General features: G+C 41.4%; 1 protein-coding gene across 4 annotated transcripts in view; it reads left to right on the top strand.

Moving 5' to 3' along the window:
- The window catches only part of KIDINS220 (kinase D interacting substrate 220), a 176,417-nt gene that overhangs the window by 4,633 nt on the left and 155,352 nt on the right, over positions 1–16,432 (top strand). For all 4 annotated transcript variants that reach the window (XM_050950541.1, XM_050950540.1, XM_050950543.1 and 1 more), the window contains exon 2: positions 14,532–14,679. In XM_050950541.1, coding sequence (XP_050806498.1) covers positions 14,572–14,679 — 108 coding nt within the window. In that variant the 5' untranslated portion in view covers positions 14,532–14,571. The remainder of the gene's footprint in view (positions 1–14,531; positions 14,680–16,432) is intronic.

Genomic DNA, 16,432 nt, shown 5'->3' with positions numbered 1-16,432 from the left:
CACACAGTCACATATGACATTCCCATAACTAAGAAACTAGGAATATGTGGTCTAGGTGAAATTACTGTTAAGGTGGGGGAAAGACTGTACCCAAAGAGTAGTTATCAATGGTTTGCTGTCAAACTGGAAGGGCATATCTGGTGGAGTAACACAGGGGGCAGTCTTTGGTCCAGTACTAGTCAATATTTTCATTAATGACTTGGATAATGGAGAGTATTTGTGGATGACACCAATCTGGGAGAGGTTGCAAGCACTATGGAGGACAAGATTAGAATTCAAAATGATCTTGACAAATTGGAGAATTGATTTGAAATCAACATGATGAAATTCAATAAGGACAAGTACAAATTACCACACTTCGGGAAGAAGAAAAAAAAAATCAAATGCACAACTACAAAGTGGGGAAGAACTGACGAGGTGGCAGTGCTGCTGAAAAGGACCTGGGGGTTATAATGGATCACAACTTGAATACATCAGTGTGATGCAGTTGTTAAAAAAAAAAAAAAAAAAAAAAAAAGCTAATATGATTCTGGGGTGTATTAACAGGACTGTTGTATGTAAGACATGAGAGGCAATTGTTCCATGATCCTTGTCCTTGGTGTGGCCTCAGCTGGAGTACTGTGTCCAGTTATGGACGTCACACTTTAGGAAAGTTGTGGACAAAATCGAGAGTCCAGAGGAGAGTGACAAAAATCATAACCTTTTCTCATAGGTAAAGTTGTTTAAATCTTCAAACAGACATGCAAACACTGGGCATGTTCAGTTTTGAGAAGCAAAAATTGAAGGGAGACCTAGTAAAAATTTTCAGATATACTAAGATCTTTTATAAAGAGAAGAGTGATTAATTGTCCTCTTTGTCCACTGAAGGTTAGACAAGAAGTACTGGGCTTAATCTGCAGCAAGAGAGTGTTGAGTGAGGGGTTGCGGGAGAAGATTTGAATCCAAGTCAAGTGGTGTTGCCCAGCAGTGAGAGTATGGGACTGGCAGTAGGGGAACCCGGGCCCTGCCTGCTCCACCAGGTTCCAACCCAGGACCCTGTGGCCGACAGGTCACATATGTGGCCTTGGGGTGGATGCCACATGCCTACTCCCTGGGTCACTTCCTACCTGTTTCTGAGGGGTTTCTCCCTGATGGTGATCCAGAGACTCTTCTCCTTCAGTCACTGAATTGTTGGCAGGATGTCTTGGGGTTGATATCCATGTAAACTAAAATGGCTGCATTTACTGTAATGTAATCCAGTGCCTTTATGCATGTAGGCCCCTGTAGACAGCTTGGATGGATGGGGTTATGAGGGTGGACCAGTGTTCCTGCAGCTAGCATGCCACTATGACTGTCTGCTCAAAGATGACCGAGAACACTTCTTGGTTGTCCCCGGGGGCCCATTTTTGAAAGCCTGTTGGGCTGCCTGGTGGGTGAAGGACATTACCTGAGGGTCCTGACGCCATGGCATTGGATGCACCCTGGGGCTGCAGAGCGTTGCTGCCTGCTGAATTAGGTATGGCTGTAGTTCCTGCTGCTTTGCCACCAGCTCTTGGAGTAGCTGCTGCTGCTGTTGGGTTGCTTGCTGTTGCTGCTGGGCAGTGGCTGACCCTGCTGTTGCTGGACTGCCTTCTGTTGGCTCTCTCCTTGGACCGATATGCTGGTACATCTGCTGCCCGTCTAACAGGACTGGGCTGGTGCCTGCATTCTCCACCAGGGGTGGGGTGGGGAGAGGAAGGGATTACGTCAGCGTCCAGTGGTATCGGCCTGCAGTGAGAGTCTATGGGTAGGGAAACCCAGACCTGTCCTGCCTCATCAGGTTCCACCCCAGGGCCCTGTGATTGGCACATTGGATATGTGACCTGGGGGCAGATGCCACAAGCCTGCTCCCTGAGTCACTTCCTACCTGTTTCCGGGGGGTTCCCCTGACAGTGATCTGGGGGCCCACTGTTCCTGGTCTCCATGGGGTGGCTCAGCAACAGGGTCTGGTCTGGGTGGTGTGGAGCTCCTCCGGCCTCTCTGCAGGAGCATACAGTTCAGGACTGCTCTCTTATTCTGCCTGGCTTTGTGGCTTCCCTTGTGAACATGCCCAGCACGTGCAGCTGGGTAGGGCCTTCTGGGCCCAGAGTTCCTCTTTAATCCTTGGTTCCCCTATGTGGGCGTATACACTCCATAACATGGATATGTCGGTTAGATATAAGGAAAAATTTACTTAATATAAGAGTAGTTGAGCTCTGAAATAGGTTTACACAGGAGGTTGTGAAATTCCCGTTGTTGTAGGTTTTTAGGAACAGATTGGAAAAACCCCGGTCAGGGATGGTCTAGGTTTACTCAGTATAGCCTCAGTGCAGACAGCAGGATTTGATCACTTCTGAAGTTCCTTCTAGCCCTCCATATTTCTCTGATGCTATTATTGTAAAATATGGAATGATAGGGAATTGTAATCACTTTTGGCTCAATTCTACCACCCTTATTTATGTTCACTAGTATGTTACTTTGCAGATAGTTATATGGAAATAATTGAAAGTATTTGCGCAGCGAAGTACTCCTCTATGTAAGTAAAGGTGGCACAATCTAACTTTCACAATTAAGACTAGAACTGAAAGAATCTTCAGTGCAGATTTTTCATAATTGATGATAGCAGCTTATTAACAAAATACAATAGAATAGTATCTAGGAGGTTGAAGTTTGTTAGGATGTAAGGTTTACTGACTACTGATTCTTATTAACATTCTCCTGTAATAAAATACCACACATAAATGTGATTATGTTGTGTCCCAATATCTAATTTTCAGTTTTAAATTCAGATTTGTGAGAATGCAACTTTTGTTTTTTCAACATTCGTTCAGATACTGCATTTAGATATTTATGTACGCCTACTTTGTAGCAGATTTTCTTTATTTTGCAGCAAGCACTGTCTTCCTCTGTGCTGCCATTTCACATCTTTTTGCAGGTAACTGAAAAAGGCATCTGCCTCTGTCAGCAGTGGAGGAGAGGGGAGGTGGTTTCTGTAATAGAGACAGAAGAAAAAAATATATTAGGGAGAACAAAATGAAAACATTTCACAGTATGTGATCTCTCTTAAATTTAAATTTTTAAGAAACTAAATTGGTGTTTAACTTTATGACCTATTCATTTAAAAAAAAAAAGTTTACCAAGTAATGCAACAGTTTACTGTCTGAGTTACCTAGTCTAATTTTAAACGTTCACCTACTGAGATAGGCAAAACTCACCTGTGATTTAAAAACATGAGAGATCTATGAGACAGTATATTGAGTGACTGCAAAGGTTAACATGAAATAGCATTTTTTTCCCTGTACGGAATTTGAAACTAGTGTAAGTAGGATTGTGAGAGTAAATAGAAGCTTACAGGTTTTGTTTGTCAGGACCTGGTCAGCTAGCTTTAGGAGCTCTTGCAGTTTAGACTGACTAAATTTTTGGTAAATCAGCAAATCATTGCAATTTTTACTGAGAGTGATAATCTCTTCTGAAGCTCAGGAAATGTGAACTTTATAAAAACAGGTTAATCTTTGCCCATATATCAAGACCTTTCCATTCCTTATCTAACCCCTCAGTGTTCTTAGTCTCCTCACCCTCACTGGGGTGTGTTAAGGTGTGATCTGATGTCTCAGGCTTTTATAGTCCCAGGATGTTCAGAGGCTTCCATAAATGGAGAAGTTTGAAATTATGGCAAGGAGCAGATTCCCTTATTTTGAATTGACTCCTCAGCTACTTAGGTCCTTTTGCTCTTCTGGTTAGGAAGGAGGTCCTAGGGCTAATTCCTGGTTCACTTGTCCAAGTGGGGATTGCCTTCCCAATATGTTCCTGGTTTACTTCATAGAAGCACTTATATGGACCTTGAAAACCCTACACCAGTGCCTCTTTAATGTGCGCCTCAAGAAATAATGCACATATTGTAATTAATTGTGCAGTTAAAGGAGTGTGTACATAATAGAGGCACCCAAGAGGGACTTAAAAATAAGTGGACGTGTTCCTCCCTGAAGTGACTGTTGGAGTGATTGTCAAGTGTGTGTTTTTCCCCTTTAAAAACTGTAGGAAATTAAATGCAAAAAAAGTTAATGAAATATTGAGATGTCCTAGATAAACAGTAAAAAGTAAAAGTTAAGGTTTCTGTTTCTATTGCAATTGTCTTGGACATGTTGAATTGATGACCAATTTCTATTTTTTCTTCGTTAAATATGTAACTAAATACAACATCTTGGTCAAATATTTGCTTGACAGTGAACCTGCTTTTGTGGGTTTGTGTCAGGTATGTTATGTGTGTTGCAACCCTTACTGTTTCACAGCTAAGGGTGTGTCTACACAGCGGACATTAAAGCGTGCTGCTTTATAAAATCACCTCTGAAGGGAATAATTCCCAGTGCTGTAGTGCTATCTACACTGCCACTTTACAGCGCTGAGACTTTCTTCACTTAGGGGTATGTTTTTTCATACCCCTAAGCGAAGAAAGTTTCAGTGCTATAACTGGCAGTGTAGACAAGGACGTTTGGGACGTTTTACATATGTATTATTTTTCTAGGTTTTTAATGTATAAGTGAGGGATTCGGAACTGGGCGAGTGAGGATGAACCTGTGTAAGGGTACAAGTACAACTGCTAATATAACAGATTTTACTGACAGGCAGCTGGACTATGCTTTCTCTGTTGTAGGATACATTCTGATAAAGAAGTGTAGTTTGTGGTGGAAACTTTGTAGGCATCCTGGCTCAGTCAGTCAGATTTGTGTTCATAGCGCATAAATTTTCAGTTACAATGTATAATTGCTAAAAATTACTCTAAATCTAAATTAAAAACAAATTACCCTTTATACTCTATCAGGAGCCACCTTTCTAACAATTTTTGTATAGACAGACTATATGTTTCTTGAAAATGTCAGTCAACAATGAAAAGTAGTACTGCTATGGACAAATTTCTGCCAGAGCCCAGTTTCAAATACCAGTGGATCGATTTGAATCAGCAAGCAGGAAGTCTTCATTTAAATCATTGATTTTAATCTTGTTTTGCATTTGTACTTTTAAATTATTTTTCTTAAGAAAGGATCATTCTCACTGGTAAATGTTGGTGGTATGTTTTGCTAATCAGGAGGATGTACTATATCTCTATATACATTTATATAAGCAGTTATACAGCTTAACATACTTCTTTTAGACTCTTAATTCAATTTTCACAATTTTTATTATGTTAGAAAATGATGGACAACACATCCTGTTTACTTAGAGAATGATCTGTTTTTTACTTGTGGTTTGTGTCAAGCTGCATTTGAATGGATATTAAAATTTAAATAAAAAATGCACAAAGAGCATTTTAATTTTTGTATTAAATAAAACTACATTAAATATGCTGGATGCATAAGAAAAAGTTTATCAAAACATATTTTACATTTAAAAGTTTTATTACACAAAGGAAATATTATCTGTACTTATTGTGTCTAATTGAATGGATAACTGTTTCTGGTCGTCATGTTCTTCAAGATTTTAGAACTAGTCAAGCTCATCCGCTCACCTAATTATTGTTCATAGACTGGAAGAGGAAAACAAGCTTTCCTGCTTTTTCAGCTGACATTTGGTTTCTCAACTCTGAATGAACTAATTGAATCAACTGAAATCATATCAAAATATTTTCTCTGTACCTGTGGAAGAAGCTACTGAAGTCAAAATTAATTTGGTACTTCAACAAACTCTCCACAGGTTCAATGGTTTGACTTTCTATAAAACTTTGATATCACAAATTAACTGCTTGAATAGTAAGATTAGGCCTTAACATAGGATTGTCATAATTTCAAATTTAACATTAAGTAGGTTTATTTTAAAAAAGAAAAATAAACATTTTTGATTTAATTAAATTTTTGTATTAACAAAACTTGATCTCCTACTTTTAGCGCTAACAGGAATTTGTTGCATTTTGAGTCCAATTTAGAACGCAATCCTAATTTATGGAGTTGCAACTGGGTGCCTCCATATTTTCTTCATAGAGTCCCCAATCAGGAGGATCACTGCGCCATTTCAATAGTTTACTGTACAGATGTTGATGGATTACCTGTCTCAAAGAACTTGCACGAAAAAATGGCTAAACAAGGAGGAAGAACAATTTAGAAATTAGGCTTTATTATACTTTCAGGGTTTTATTCCTAAAAGGAGAGAGTCTTAATTTTAAGGAGGTAATTATTTTATGTCAGTGACATGTGGGAGCCCTAAACAACAGTTTTACCGTGCTGTTAAGAAATGGTTTATTTCATGGTGCTTAGCATTTCAAAAAGTAAAACTTCAAAGTGCATTTAACATAACAGATTTGTTAAGCCACTGTTGATATTTTTTCCCCTGAGGAGTGCAAAGTCAGTTATTTTGCTATTTCTTGGGTTAATTGATATCTGAGGGATAAAAATCTACATTAAATCAGAATGTCAACCAGCTGAATAGTTTACAAGGCTGTGCACTTATCTACAGTGCAACAGGTCTGTCTTTGAACTTTCGAAATATGGAAGTTAGTGACATTAAGGGAAGAATCTCTCAGTAGGGAGGCATGCTGAATACTGTTTTCTCTCAGACTCCCTGTAGAATTGCTATCTGAGAATTTGCTGATAAAATGTTGACCACAAATACGTAGTGTAATTTATTCTGGAAACATTCATCATTTTCTGCTAATAAATTTTATTTATTGCACTTTTTTTGGTGTAGAAATATTTGTTCCTCTTGTGGAATGTTTTCAAGAAAATGCCAGAATAAAAATATGTAGAAAATGAAGGAATAGAAGACTAATCTGCAGACTTAAAAAAAAAAAAAAAGTAGGTTTATTGGAATTACAAAATACAATTTTAAGTTTTTAATATTAACTGAAACTGAGAAGTTTTGTGTTTGCAGTGCCTATTGTCGCAATGGTTGAATAAATGTTAATGTAGCAATGTTAAGCCCAGATACAGCAAGATTCTTAACCCTTGTTTAACTTTAAGCATGTGAATATTCCATTTGGCATGGAATTAAGTACCTTGTGAATTGGCGCTCTGGTGCTAAAAACGGTGGATAGAAGTAATGTTTTATTTAGGTCTAGTCTACACTGTGGCAGTGCTTTAATGTGGCTTGTGTAGTCATGGCAGAGCGCTGGGAGAGAGTCCTCCATGGTGGGCGGGAAGCATTGGGAGCGAGGGGGAAGAGCAGAAATGTGGTGCTCACGGAGGAGGAGGCTGTGAGGAGGGGGTGGGGGGAGCTTGGCTGCCGGTGGGTGCTCTAGCACCGGAGCACCCATGGAGTTGATGCCTATGGCTTGAGTGTGTTCTCCCCCCCCCCCCCACTCCTGAGTGAGAAAGTTGCAACACTGTAAAGTGCCAGTATAGACAAGCCCTAATTCTGTTCATACCTTTTGTTTGTTTTTGTTTGGAGGGGTTATCAGACCCCTTTATATCTTGGCCACATAATAGCATGCTCAGGATGTGAACTTTAGAATGTCCGTTTTGTTCCTCTTTGTGATGCATTGTGGCAGATGACTACTCATCCATAGTCTCTTATGGGATGGAAAAAACTCATATTTCTGCTTTTCTTCTGTGACTGTCATGGCAACAAAGTGACAAAAGCTGGTAGGAATCACTGCAGAAATGGCTGAAGCAAGGACTGTTGCACTGGGAAAAGGGAGGAGGGGAAAATGGGCCCCAACCAGGGCTACCCCAACACAGTCCATACCCAGAACTGTGCAGAGGAGATAGTCCTTTCCCAGGCACTAGGAACCAACCTGCTGGCTGGCCTTGAGGAAAGAAACTGCAGGCCCAAGCCAGCCAAAAACTAGCTGATAGGAGCAGCTAAAGCGGGGACTCCCATAAACTGATCTCAAGAGAAATTTCTGAAGCTTTGACCAGACTTACTCTGTTCTGTGCTGATTAACTGTTTGCTCCAACTCCCACCTGCCCCTTCTAAAAGTTTCTTAATATCAGCCTTACTCCACACCTACCCCTCTTGCCCTTCTCTTCTCCCTTGCCCTGTCTTGCTCATCACCTTCACTTTCATTTTAGCTTACTCTTTCCTAACTATCCCTAACATGGAGGTTCTCAACCTTTTTCTTTCTGCCCCCCTTTGCTCTCCCCGCAACATGCTATAACAACTCCACAGCCTACCTGTACCACAGTAACTGGTTTTCTGCATATAAATACCAAGGCAAGCATTGGGGGTAGCAAGCAGGCAATTGCCTCGGGCTCCATGCCACATGGGTCCCTATGAAGTTACATTGTTCAAGCTTTGGCTTCAGCCCAGGGTGGCGGGGCTCAGGGCTCTGGGCTTCAGTTCCATGCAGTGGGGCTTTCACTTTCTACCCTAGGCTCCAGTGAGTCTAATGCTGGCCCTGCTTGGTGGCCCCATAGGGGGCCCCAGACACCTGGTTGAGAACCACTGCCCCAGCACACTGCCTCCACAAGTGAAACTAACAGGATATTTACCATCATCACATTGTTCACTGTGCTTGTATATTATACTCCTTTCACATATTCTCTGTCTGATATGTCTATTTAGATAGTCCCTGCCCCAAAGTACACCTCTACCCCGATATAACACGACCCAATATAACACAAATTCGGATATAAACTGGTAAAGCAGCGCTCCAGGGGGGCAGGGCTGCGCACTCCGGTGGATCAAAACAAGTTTGATGTAACACGGTTTCACCTGTAATGCGGTAAGACTTTTTGGCTCCCGAGGACAGTGTTGTATTGGGGTAGAGGTGTATGTAAAATCTACTTTCATGCTTATACAGAGCCTAGCCCATTATTACAATAATGGATGCTTATATACGAATTGCCCTGTTTCTCTGGAACTGATTGTAATTTTAAAATAATTTGTTGGAATTATTAATTATAAATTTTTAATATTAATATGGGAGACTACCAGACACCAGTTTAAGCCTAAATTCCTTTATTAAGTCTAAAGACAAAATAGTGCTTTATATAATTGCTCCAGACAGCCTAAAAATAAGCAGTAAAGAAAGACCACTCTCAAAGTATTCATAAGCATGTGATCAGTATACTCATGAATTAGCCAGACCTAGGAAAGCTGTCTCATCCTGGTGTGCTGCAGCATGATGAGGTAGGGTCTGACAAAGAACTCAAACCTTCATAACAAGAGTTATGTCCTTTAACAAACAATTGGCATAGCCAATTACCACTTTAGCTAACAAACCAATTTGAGACAGTTCCCCCATCTTTATTTCCAGTTTTAATTTAGGTAACATTTACAACCTCCTTTTGCCCTAAGGTCTTTTCTCATCTCTTCTGCTGACCAACACCTTTTTATTTATTTATTTTTTATTTTTTTTCAGACCTGGTTTCAGTTAGGATTTATTTTTAAGATAACACTAGTATGTGGTGTAGGAAGGTCCATGTTGGCTCCTTTTAAGACATTCTTAGTTTTAAATAAGAAAACATCTGTAGTCACCCCTATTGGTCAAAATGAGGCCGCCTTTTTAGAAATTCCCCATATCTCATTAGTTATTCTTTTAACCAGACATCTTCCCTACTTCATTCTTTCTGCCTTTATAACTCATTATTTTCAAGACTTTCCTTGTACTTGCTAGTCAAGGTCTTTCTTTACAGCACACAAATTTCCTTAACCAAACTCAAGCTAATTCTAATTCTTTAATTTTGTATTTATCCTAAATGACCTTTCATATTGTCATTAAATCATGACTTTCAGATGGAGAATTGAAGTATAGAGAGATTAAGTGACTAGCCTAAAGTCATGCAGCCTGTGGAAGAGCTGTAAATTGAACCCAGATCTTTTCCTAGTCCACTACCTGAATCACAAGATCATCCTCATTGTTGATGGATTCATTTTATACTGCTGTCCTCATCCACAAGTTTTGAGATCATCCCCTTTTCTGTGATTGTATAGAGATGTTTGAATAGAAAATTTGCCATGCTTCATTAGATGCTGGGCTGCCTGGGCAAAGTTTTTGGTCTCCGTGCTGACTACAGGAAATTATACCCTTCTGGATATCGCATGACTTTCTGTCACTGAGAAATCGCTGTTTATCTGTTATGTACATTGTATTGCAGCATGTATGGGTGACGATGCCAAAAGAGTTGGCACTAACCTAAGTAATGAGGTAAGACAGAATCAGCGTAGGGCAGGTAGCATTGATTTGCATTGCCATAATTACTGGATGTTATCAGCACAGCAGCCAAGCAGGATTGGGATGATAAATCTACCTGTCTCATTAAGGACATGAAGGGTTACATTCTAGCTGTGAGGAGATGTATGGTATTGATCCATTAGTAGGTGGAAATGGTATAGTTATAAACAGTAAGGCAGAAGCATTTTAATATTTCTGTTCTATTTTTGGGGACAAACAGATGAGATTGTTATCTTCCTCATATAATGAGACTTTCTTTCCATTCCACTAGTATCTCTGGAGAATGTTAAACAGAAGCAACTAAAATTAGACATTCTCATATTGGCATGTACATGCATCTGACGAAGTGGGTACTCACCCACGAAAGCTCATGCTCCAAAACGTCTGTTAGTCTATAAGGTGCCACAGGACTCTTTGCTGCTTTTACAAATGTAAATTAGTACATCTAAGAATAAAGAATGTAGGTCATACTTCCAGGAGGGGGGACTACCCTGGGAAGCAGTGACTCTGAAAAAGATTTGGGGGTTGTGGTCGATAATAAGCCGAACATGAACTTCTAGTGTGACACGATGGCTAAAAGAGTTAATGTGATCCTTGGATGCATAAACGGGAGGATCTCAAGTAGGACTAGAGAGGTTAGTTGATCTCAATATTTAGCATTGGTGCAACTGCCACTGCGATCTACAATTCAAAAAGATGTTGATAAATTGGAGAGGTTGGTTGAGAGAAGAGCCACAAGAATAATCATTAAAGGATTAGAAAACAGTCCTTACGGCAATGAACTCAAAGAGCTCAATCTGTTTAGTTTAACATTCTACAAATATATTAGAAGCAAGAGGAAGACCAAGGACAGGGTAGGCCTGTTACTCAATGAGACGGGAAAAAACAATAACAGAAAATGTGGAAATGGCAGAGGTGCTTAATGACTTTGTTTCAGTTTTCACCAAGAAGGATGGTGATGAGTGGACATCTAACATAGTGGAAGCTAGTGAAAAGGAGGATCAGAGGGTAAAAATAAGGAAAAAACAGTTAAAAATTACTTAAGCAAGTTAGATGTCTTCAAGTCACCAGGCCTGATGAAATGCATCCTAGAATACCTAGAATCAAGAAGCTGACTGAGGAGATATGTGAGCCATTAGCAATTATCTTTGAAAAGTTGTGGAAGATGGGAGAGATTCGGAAGACTGGAAAAGGGCAAATATAGTGCCAATCTATAAGAAGGGAAATAAAGACAACCCAGGGAATTACAGACCAGTCATCTTAACTTCTGTACCTGGAAAGATAATCGGAGCAAATAATAAAACAATCAATTTGCAAACATCTAGAAGATAATAAGGTGATAAGTAACAGTCAGCATGGATTTGTCAAGAACAAATTGTGTCAAACCGACTTGATAGCTTTCTTTGACAGGGTAACAAGTCTTGCCCATGGGGAAGCAGTAGATATGGTACATCTTGACTTTAGTAAGGCTTTTGATACTGTTTCGCATGATCTTCTCATATACAAACTAGGGAAATATAACCTATGGAGCTACTATAAGGTAGGTGCATAACTGATTGGAAAATCATTCCCAGAGAGTAGTTATCAGTGGCTCACAGTCATGCTGGAAGGGCATAACAAGTGGGGTCCCGCAGGAATCGGTTCTGGGTCCGGTTCTGTTCAATGTCTTCATCAATAATTTAGATAAAGGCATAGAGAGTACACTTATTGTCTACAAACTTTATACCAAGCTGGAAGGGATTGCTAGTGCTTTGGAGAATAGGATTAAAATTCAAAATGATCTGGACAACTGGAGATATTTACTGAAGTAAATAGGATTAAATTCAACAAGGACAAATGCAAAGTACTCCACTTAGGAAGGAACAGTCAGTTGCACACGTATAAAATGGGAAATGAGTGCCTAGGAAGGAGTGCTGCGGAAAGGGATCTCAGGGTCATAGTCTGTATTCCCTATAATTTTTCCCACCCATGTGTGGAGTGAATTCTGTTATATGCACCAATATGGAGGTGATCTCTTGAGGTCTCTTCTAGTCCTATGATTCTATGAACATAGAGAAGATTAAGGGATGACTTGTACCTGCAAAGGAACAAGTATTTATTAATGGGCTCTTCAATCTATTAGAGATTAGTTATAACACAATCCAGTTGCTGGAAGCTGAAGCTAGACAAATTCAGGATGGATATAAGTCATAAATTTTTGATGGTGAGAATAATTGACCATTGGAATAATTTACAAAGGGTCATGGTGGATTTTCCATCACTGACCATTTTAAAATCAGTGTTGGATATTTTTCTAAAAGATATGCGCTACGAATTATTTTGGGGAAGGTCTATCTCCTGTGTTATAGAGGAGGTGAGACTGGATGATGACAGTGGTCCCTTCTGATCTTGGAATCTGTGCATTTATTGGGGCAGAACTCTTAAAAATAACTGAAATAATTGGAGTTTGGTATATAGTTTGTGGCCAACAGTGCTGCAATTGAGTTCCTATATATTAAGAAATATGCAATACAGGTAATACCTTTTAGAGGAACGAGGACATTTGGGTGATCCATAGTACAGTCATATACTGTACATCAGAGGTCAGCAACCTTTCAGAAGTGGTGTGCCAAATTCACTATAATGTAAGGTTTTGCGTGCCAGTAATACATTTTAACATTTGTAGAAGGTCTCTCTCTGTCTATATTATATAAATAAACTATTGTTGTTGTATTTCAAGTAAATAATGTTTTAAAAGTATTTAAGAAGCTTCATTTAAAATAAAATTACAATGCAGATCTTATCAATTTAGTGTGATCCTTGTCTGGGGTTCCAGCCACCAGCCTTGCCCAGCCCGGTGGCGGGCTGAGTGGCTCAGTCTGCTGCCAATCTGCGGTGCCGGCAGCATTCAGCCTGCGGCCGGTCTGGGGTTCCGGCTGCCAGCCCCTTGCTAGTTGGGGTCCAAGCTGCCGGCCCCGCTTACCCTCATGCCGGCCTGGGTGAGCAGAACCCCAGGCTGGTAGCGGGCTGAGGGGGGCCAGCGGCCGGGATCCTGGCTGGCAGGAGCTGTCGGACGGAACCTCAGACCGGCAGCAGGCTGAGCGGAGCTGGTGGCTGGAACCACAGACAAGGATCCCAGGCCCTGCTCAGCCCACTGCCGGTCTGGGCTGAGCGGGGCTGGTGGCGGGCTGAGCAGCTCAGTCTCTGCTGGTATGACCTCTGGAAGTGAATGATCTTCTATGCTTATTTAATCCTCATCTTCTGTATGAAGACTGCCAACAAAGATGTCAGTTGTAATAGTGGGTTTTTAAATTTACAATATGTCAATTTATGACTGGATTTAAACCACCAGTTCTCTTCCCACAGCTCTGTTTGTGATAAGTATCAAGTTTCATATTTAGTTAAATTAAGCATCAGGATTTGTGATATTTCAGGAAGGCGTTTCCTCAGAACTTTGAAACATGAAATTGTGACTGTAAAATGTTAGCACACTAAATGTAATATGACTAAATCTAAAATTCTCAGAAGCACCTAAGGCTCATTGACAGTCAATGGGGCTTATACACTTACAAACCTATTTCCTTTGTTAAATTTTGATTTAGGTTCTTTTGAAAATTTTACCCTTACTACCTTTATTTGTTGCAAGTGTAACAGACAACTGTTACATTTTGATCATTTTGATGTTGACTGAGCGGCTCAGTCTGCTGCCAGTCTGAGGTCCCGGCTGCTGGCACCGCTCAGCCTGCTGCCAGCCTGGGGTTCTGCTCACCCAGGCCGGAAGAAGGCTGAGTGGGGCCAGTGGCTGGGACCCTGACTGGCAAGGGGCTGGCAGCCAGAACCCCAAACCAGCAGCAGGCTGAGTGCTGCCGGCACACTAGACTGGCAGCAGACTGAGCCACTCAGCCCGCTGCCGGCTGAGTGAATGGAACCCCAGGCCGGTAGCGGGCTGAGTGGCTCAGCCCACCGCTGCTCTGGGGTCCAGCCGCCGGCTACTGCCAGCTAGGGTCTTGGCCACTGGCCTGCTCAGCCCACTGCCAACCTGAGGTTCCCTGGGGGTCTGCTGGCTAGCAGCGGGCGCTGAGTGGGGCCAGCGGCCGGGACCCCAGAGCAGCGGTGGGCTGAGCCACTCAGCCCGCCGCCGCATGCCATCAGAAATCGACCATAGGTTGCCGACCCCTGTTGCACATATATAAAGTGTGAAAGAATATTGTCTGTTTCCTTCAGAACCTGTTTTTCCTGCACAATGCTAAGAATAGGGTAAATCCTCGAAATTTCAAAGAATTGCAAAAGATTTAGCAACTCGGTCTTCACTGAAATGTTGAGTTAGCGTTGTTAGTCACGGAAATGTTTTATTGCTGAGAGTGGCAGATACTTATGTGCAACCAGTAGTTTGGTTTCTGTAATCAAATTAAATCTGAATGCTTCTTTAATACTTTTTTTTTCTTAAATACAGGTATATACTGTTATAGAAGTACTTGAAGTACTATCTAAAAATGGCAAGTCTCATGACTCAGAGTCTTGTGACCTATGTAGAAGAGGAGAACGTTCCTGCTCTAAAAGCACTTCTTGAGAAGTGCAGAGATGTGGATGAAAGAAATGAGGTAAAATGAGTTTTTTGTTTTGTTTTTGTTTTTTCCAAAGATTTCTTGAATATTGTTACATGTTAATTGCAGGATGAATAACTGATGCGACATCACGCTACATATTTAATATGATGATAAATTCCTATCCATAAATTTCTTGTGGTCCTTTCCTTGTCCTTGTACTCTCAGTTCTTATTTCCATTTTGTTGTGCTCACTGAGGTAAGAAACATAAGCCATATTGTGGCCTATCTATCTTAGGTACACCACTACCCCGATATAACATGGTCTTGAGGAGCCAAAAATCCCTACCGCATTATAAGTGAAACGCCGTTATATCGGGGTAGGAATGGCAGGGCTGCAGTGGTGATTTAAAGAACCTGGGGCTCCAGCCGCGGGGAATCCCAGGCCCTTTAAATCGCTGGCAGAGCCCTGGTGCTGCAGCCTTGGGGTGGCAGCAGCAGGGATCCAGAGGTGATCTAAAGGTCCCAGGGCTCTCCGTAGCAGCTGGAGCCTCGGACCCTTTAAAGCACTGCCCAAGCCCCACTGCTGCAGTCCCGGGGTAGCGGCAGCAGGGCTCTGGCGGTGACTTAAAGGGCTCTGGGCTCCCAGCAACATCCGGAGCCCTGGACCCTTTAAAGCACCGCTGGAGCCCCACTGGTACAGCACTATGTGCGAATCTGTGTTATATCGTGTCGCGTTATTGCGGGGTAGTGGTGTATTTAAATGGCTTCCATTGATGTAGTATCTGACTGCCTCACAATCTTTCAGTATATTTCTTCTTACAACACCTCTGTGAGGTAGGAAAATAACTTTATCCTCATTTTACATATGGGGAATTGATGCACAAAGAAACTAATGGTTGTGTGACGTTCCCCAGAGTACAGCCCGGACTGCTGTGTCCCCTTAGCTCTCCAGCCTGTAATGCCTTTTACATTGCTTTGCTGGTAAACAGCAAACCACTCCAGGCTCTGCCCACTCACAGCCACCAGTGTGAAAAGTCACACCCAGCTGAATACATGAATGCTCTCCCAGCCATCCATGAATAATACATAGGGTGACACCTGCATATTTCCAGCCTTGCACCAGTGGCGTAGCCAGGTAGAGGGAAAACCGCTGCAGCGCTTTTACTAACGGGGCGGTGAAGCTTCAGTGCTGCCGAAGACACCTGGAACTAGTGAAGGGCCCGCTGCTCAAGTGCTGCTGAAGACCTAGAGCGCTGCCTTGTCAGTAAAAGTGCCTCAGCGGGTGGCGCCTTTTTTTTTTTACCACTCCCAGGTGAGTAAAATTAAAAAGGCGCCACTTATGCTTGGTAGGGGAGCGGCCCCTGCCCCGCTTTCCCCCTCGCTATGCTACTGCCTTGCACCCAGAAATGTGTGTCTTAAGGCTATTCTACACTGGCAATGCTGAAGCTCTTTAATGTGGCTTGTGTAGTCATGGCAGAGCACTGGGAGAAAGCTGTCCCAGCAGTCTAAAAAAACCCATCTCCACAAGAGGCTGAACAACAAATAGGACTAGGTGGATTTGTAGGCTCTAAAGTTTTACATTGTTTTGTTTTTGAGTTCAGTCATATAACAAAAAAAAAAAAATCTACATTTGTAAGTTGTAGTTTCAAAATGCACTACTGTCTTGTATAAAAAATACTATGTCTTTTTGTCATTTTTACAGTGCAAATATCTAGTAATATAAAGTGAGCACTGTCAACTTTGTATACTGTGTTGTAATTGAAATAAATATATTTTAAATGTAGAAAAAAATCCAAAATATTTAATA

Source organism: Gopherus flavomarginatus, chromosome 4 (genome assembly GCF_025201925.1).
Source record: "Gopherus flavomarginatus isolate rGopFla2 chromosome 4, rGopFla2.mat.asm, whole genome shotgun sequence".
Classification (NCBI taxonomy): Eukaryota; Metazoa; Chordata; order Testudines; family Testudinidae; genus Gopherus; species Gopherus flavomarginatus.
The sequence above is the reverse complement of the archived record's forward strand: the minus strand, read 5'-3'. Positions and strand labels throughout refer to the sequence as shown.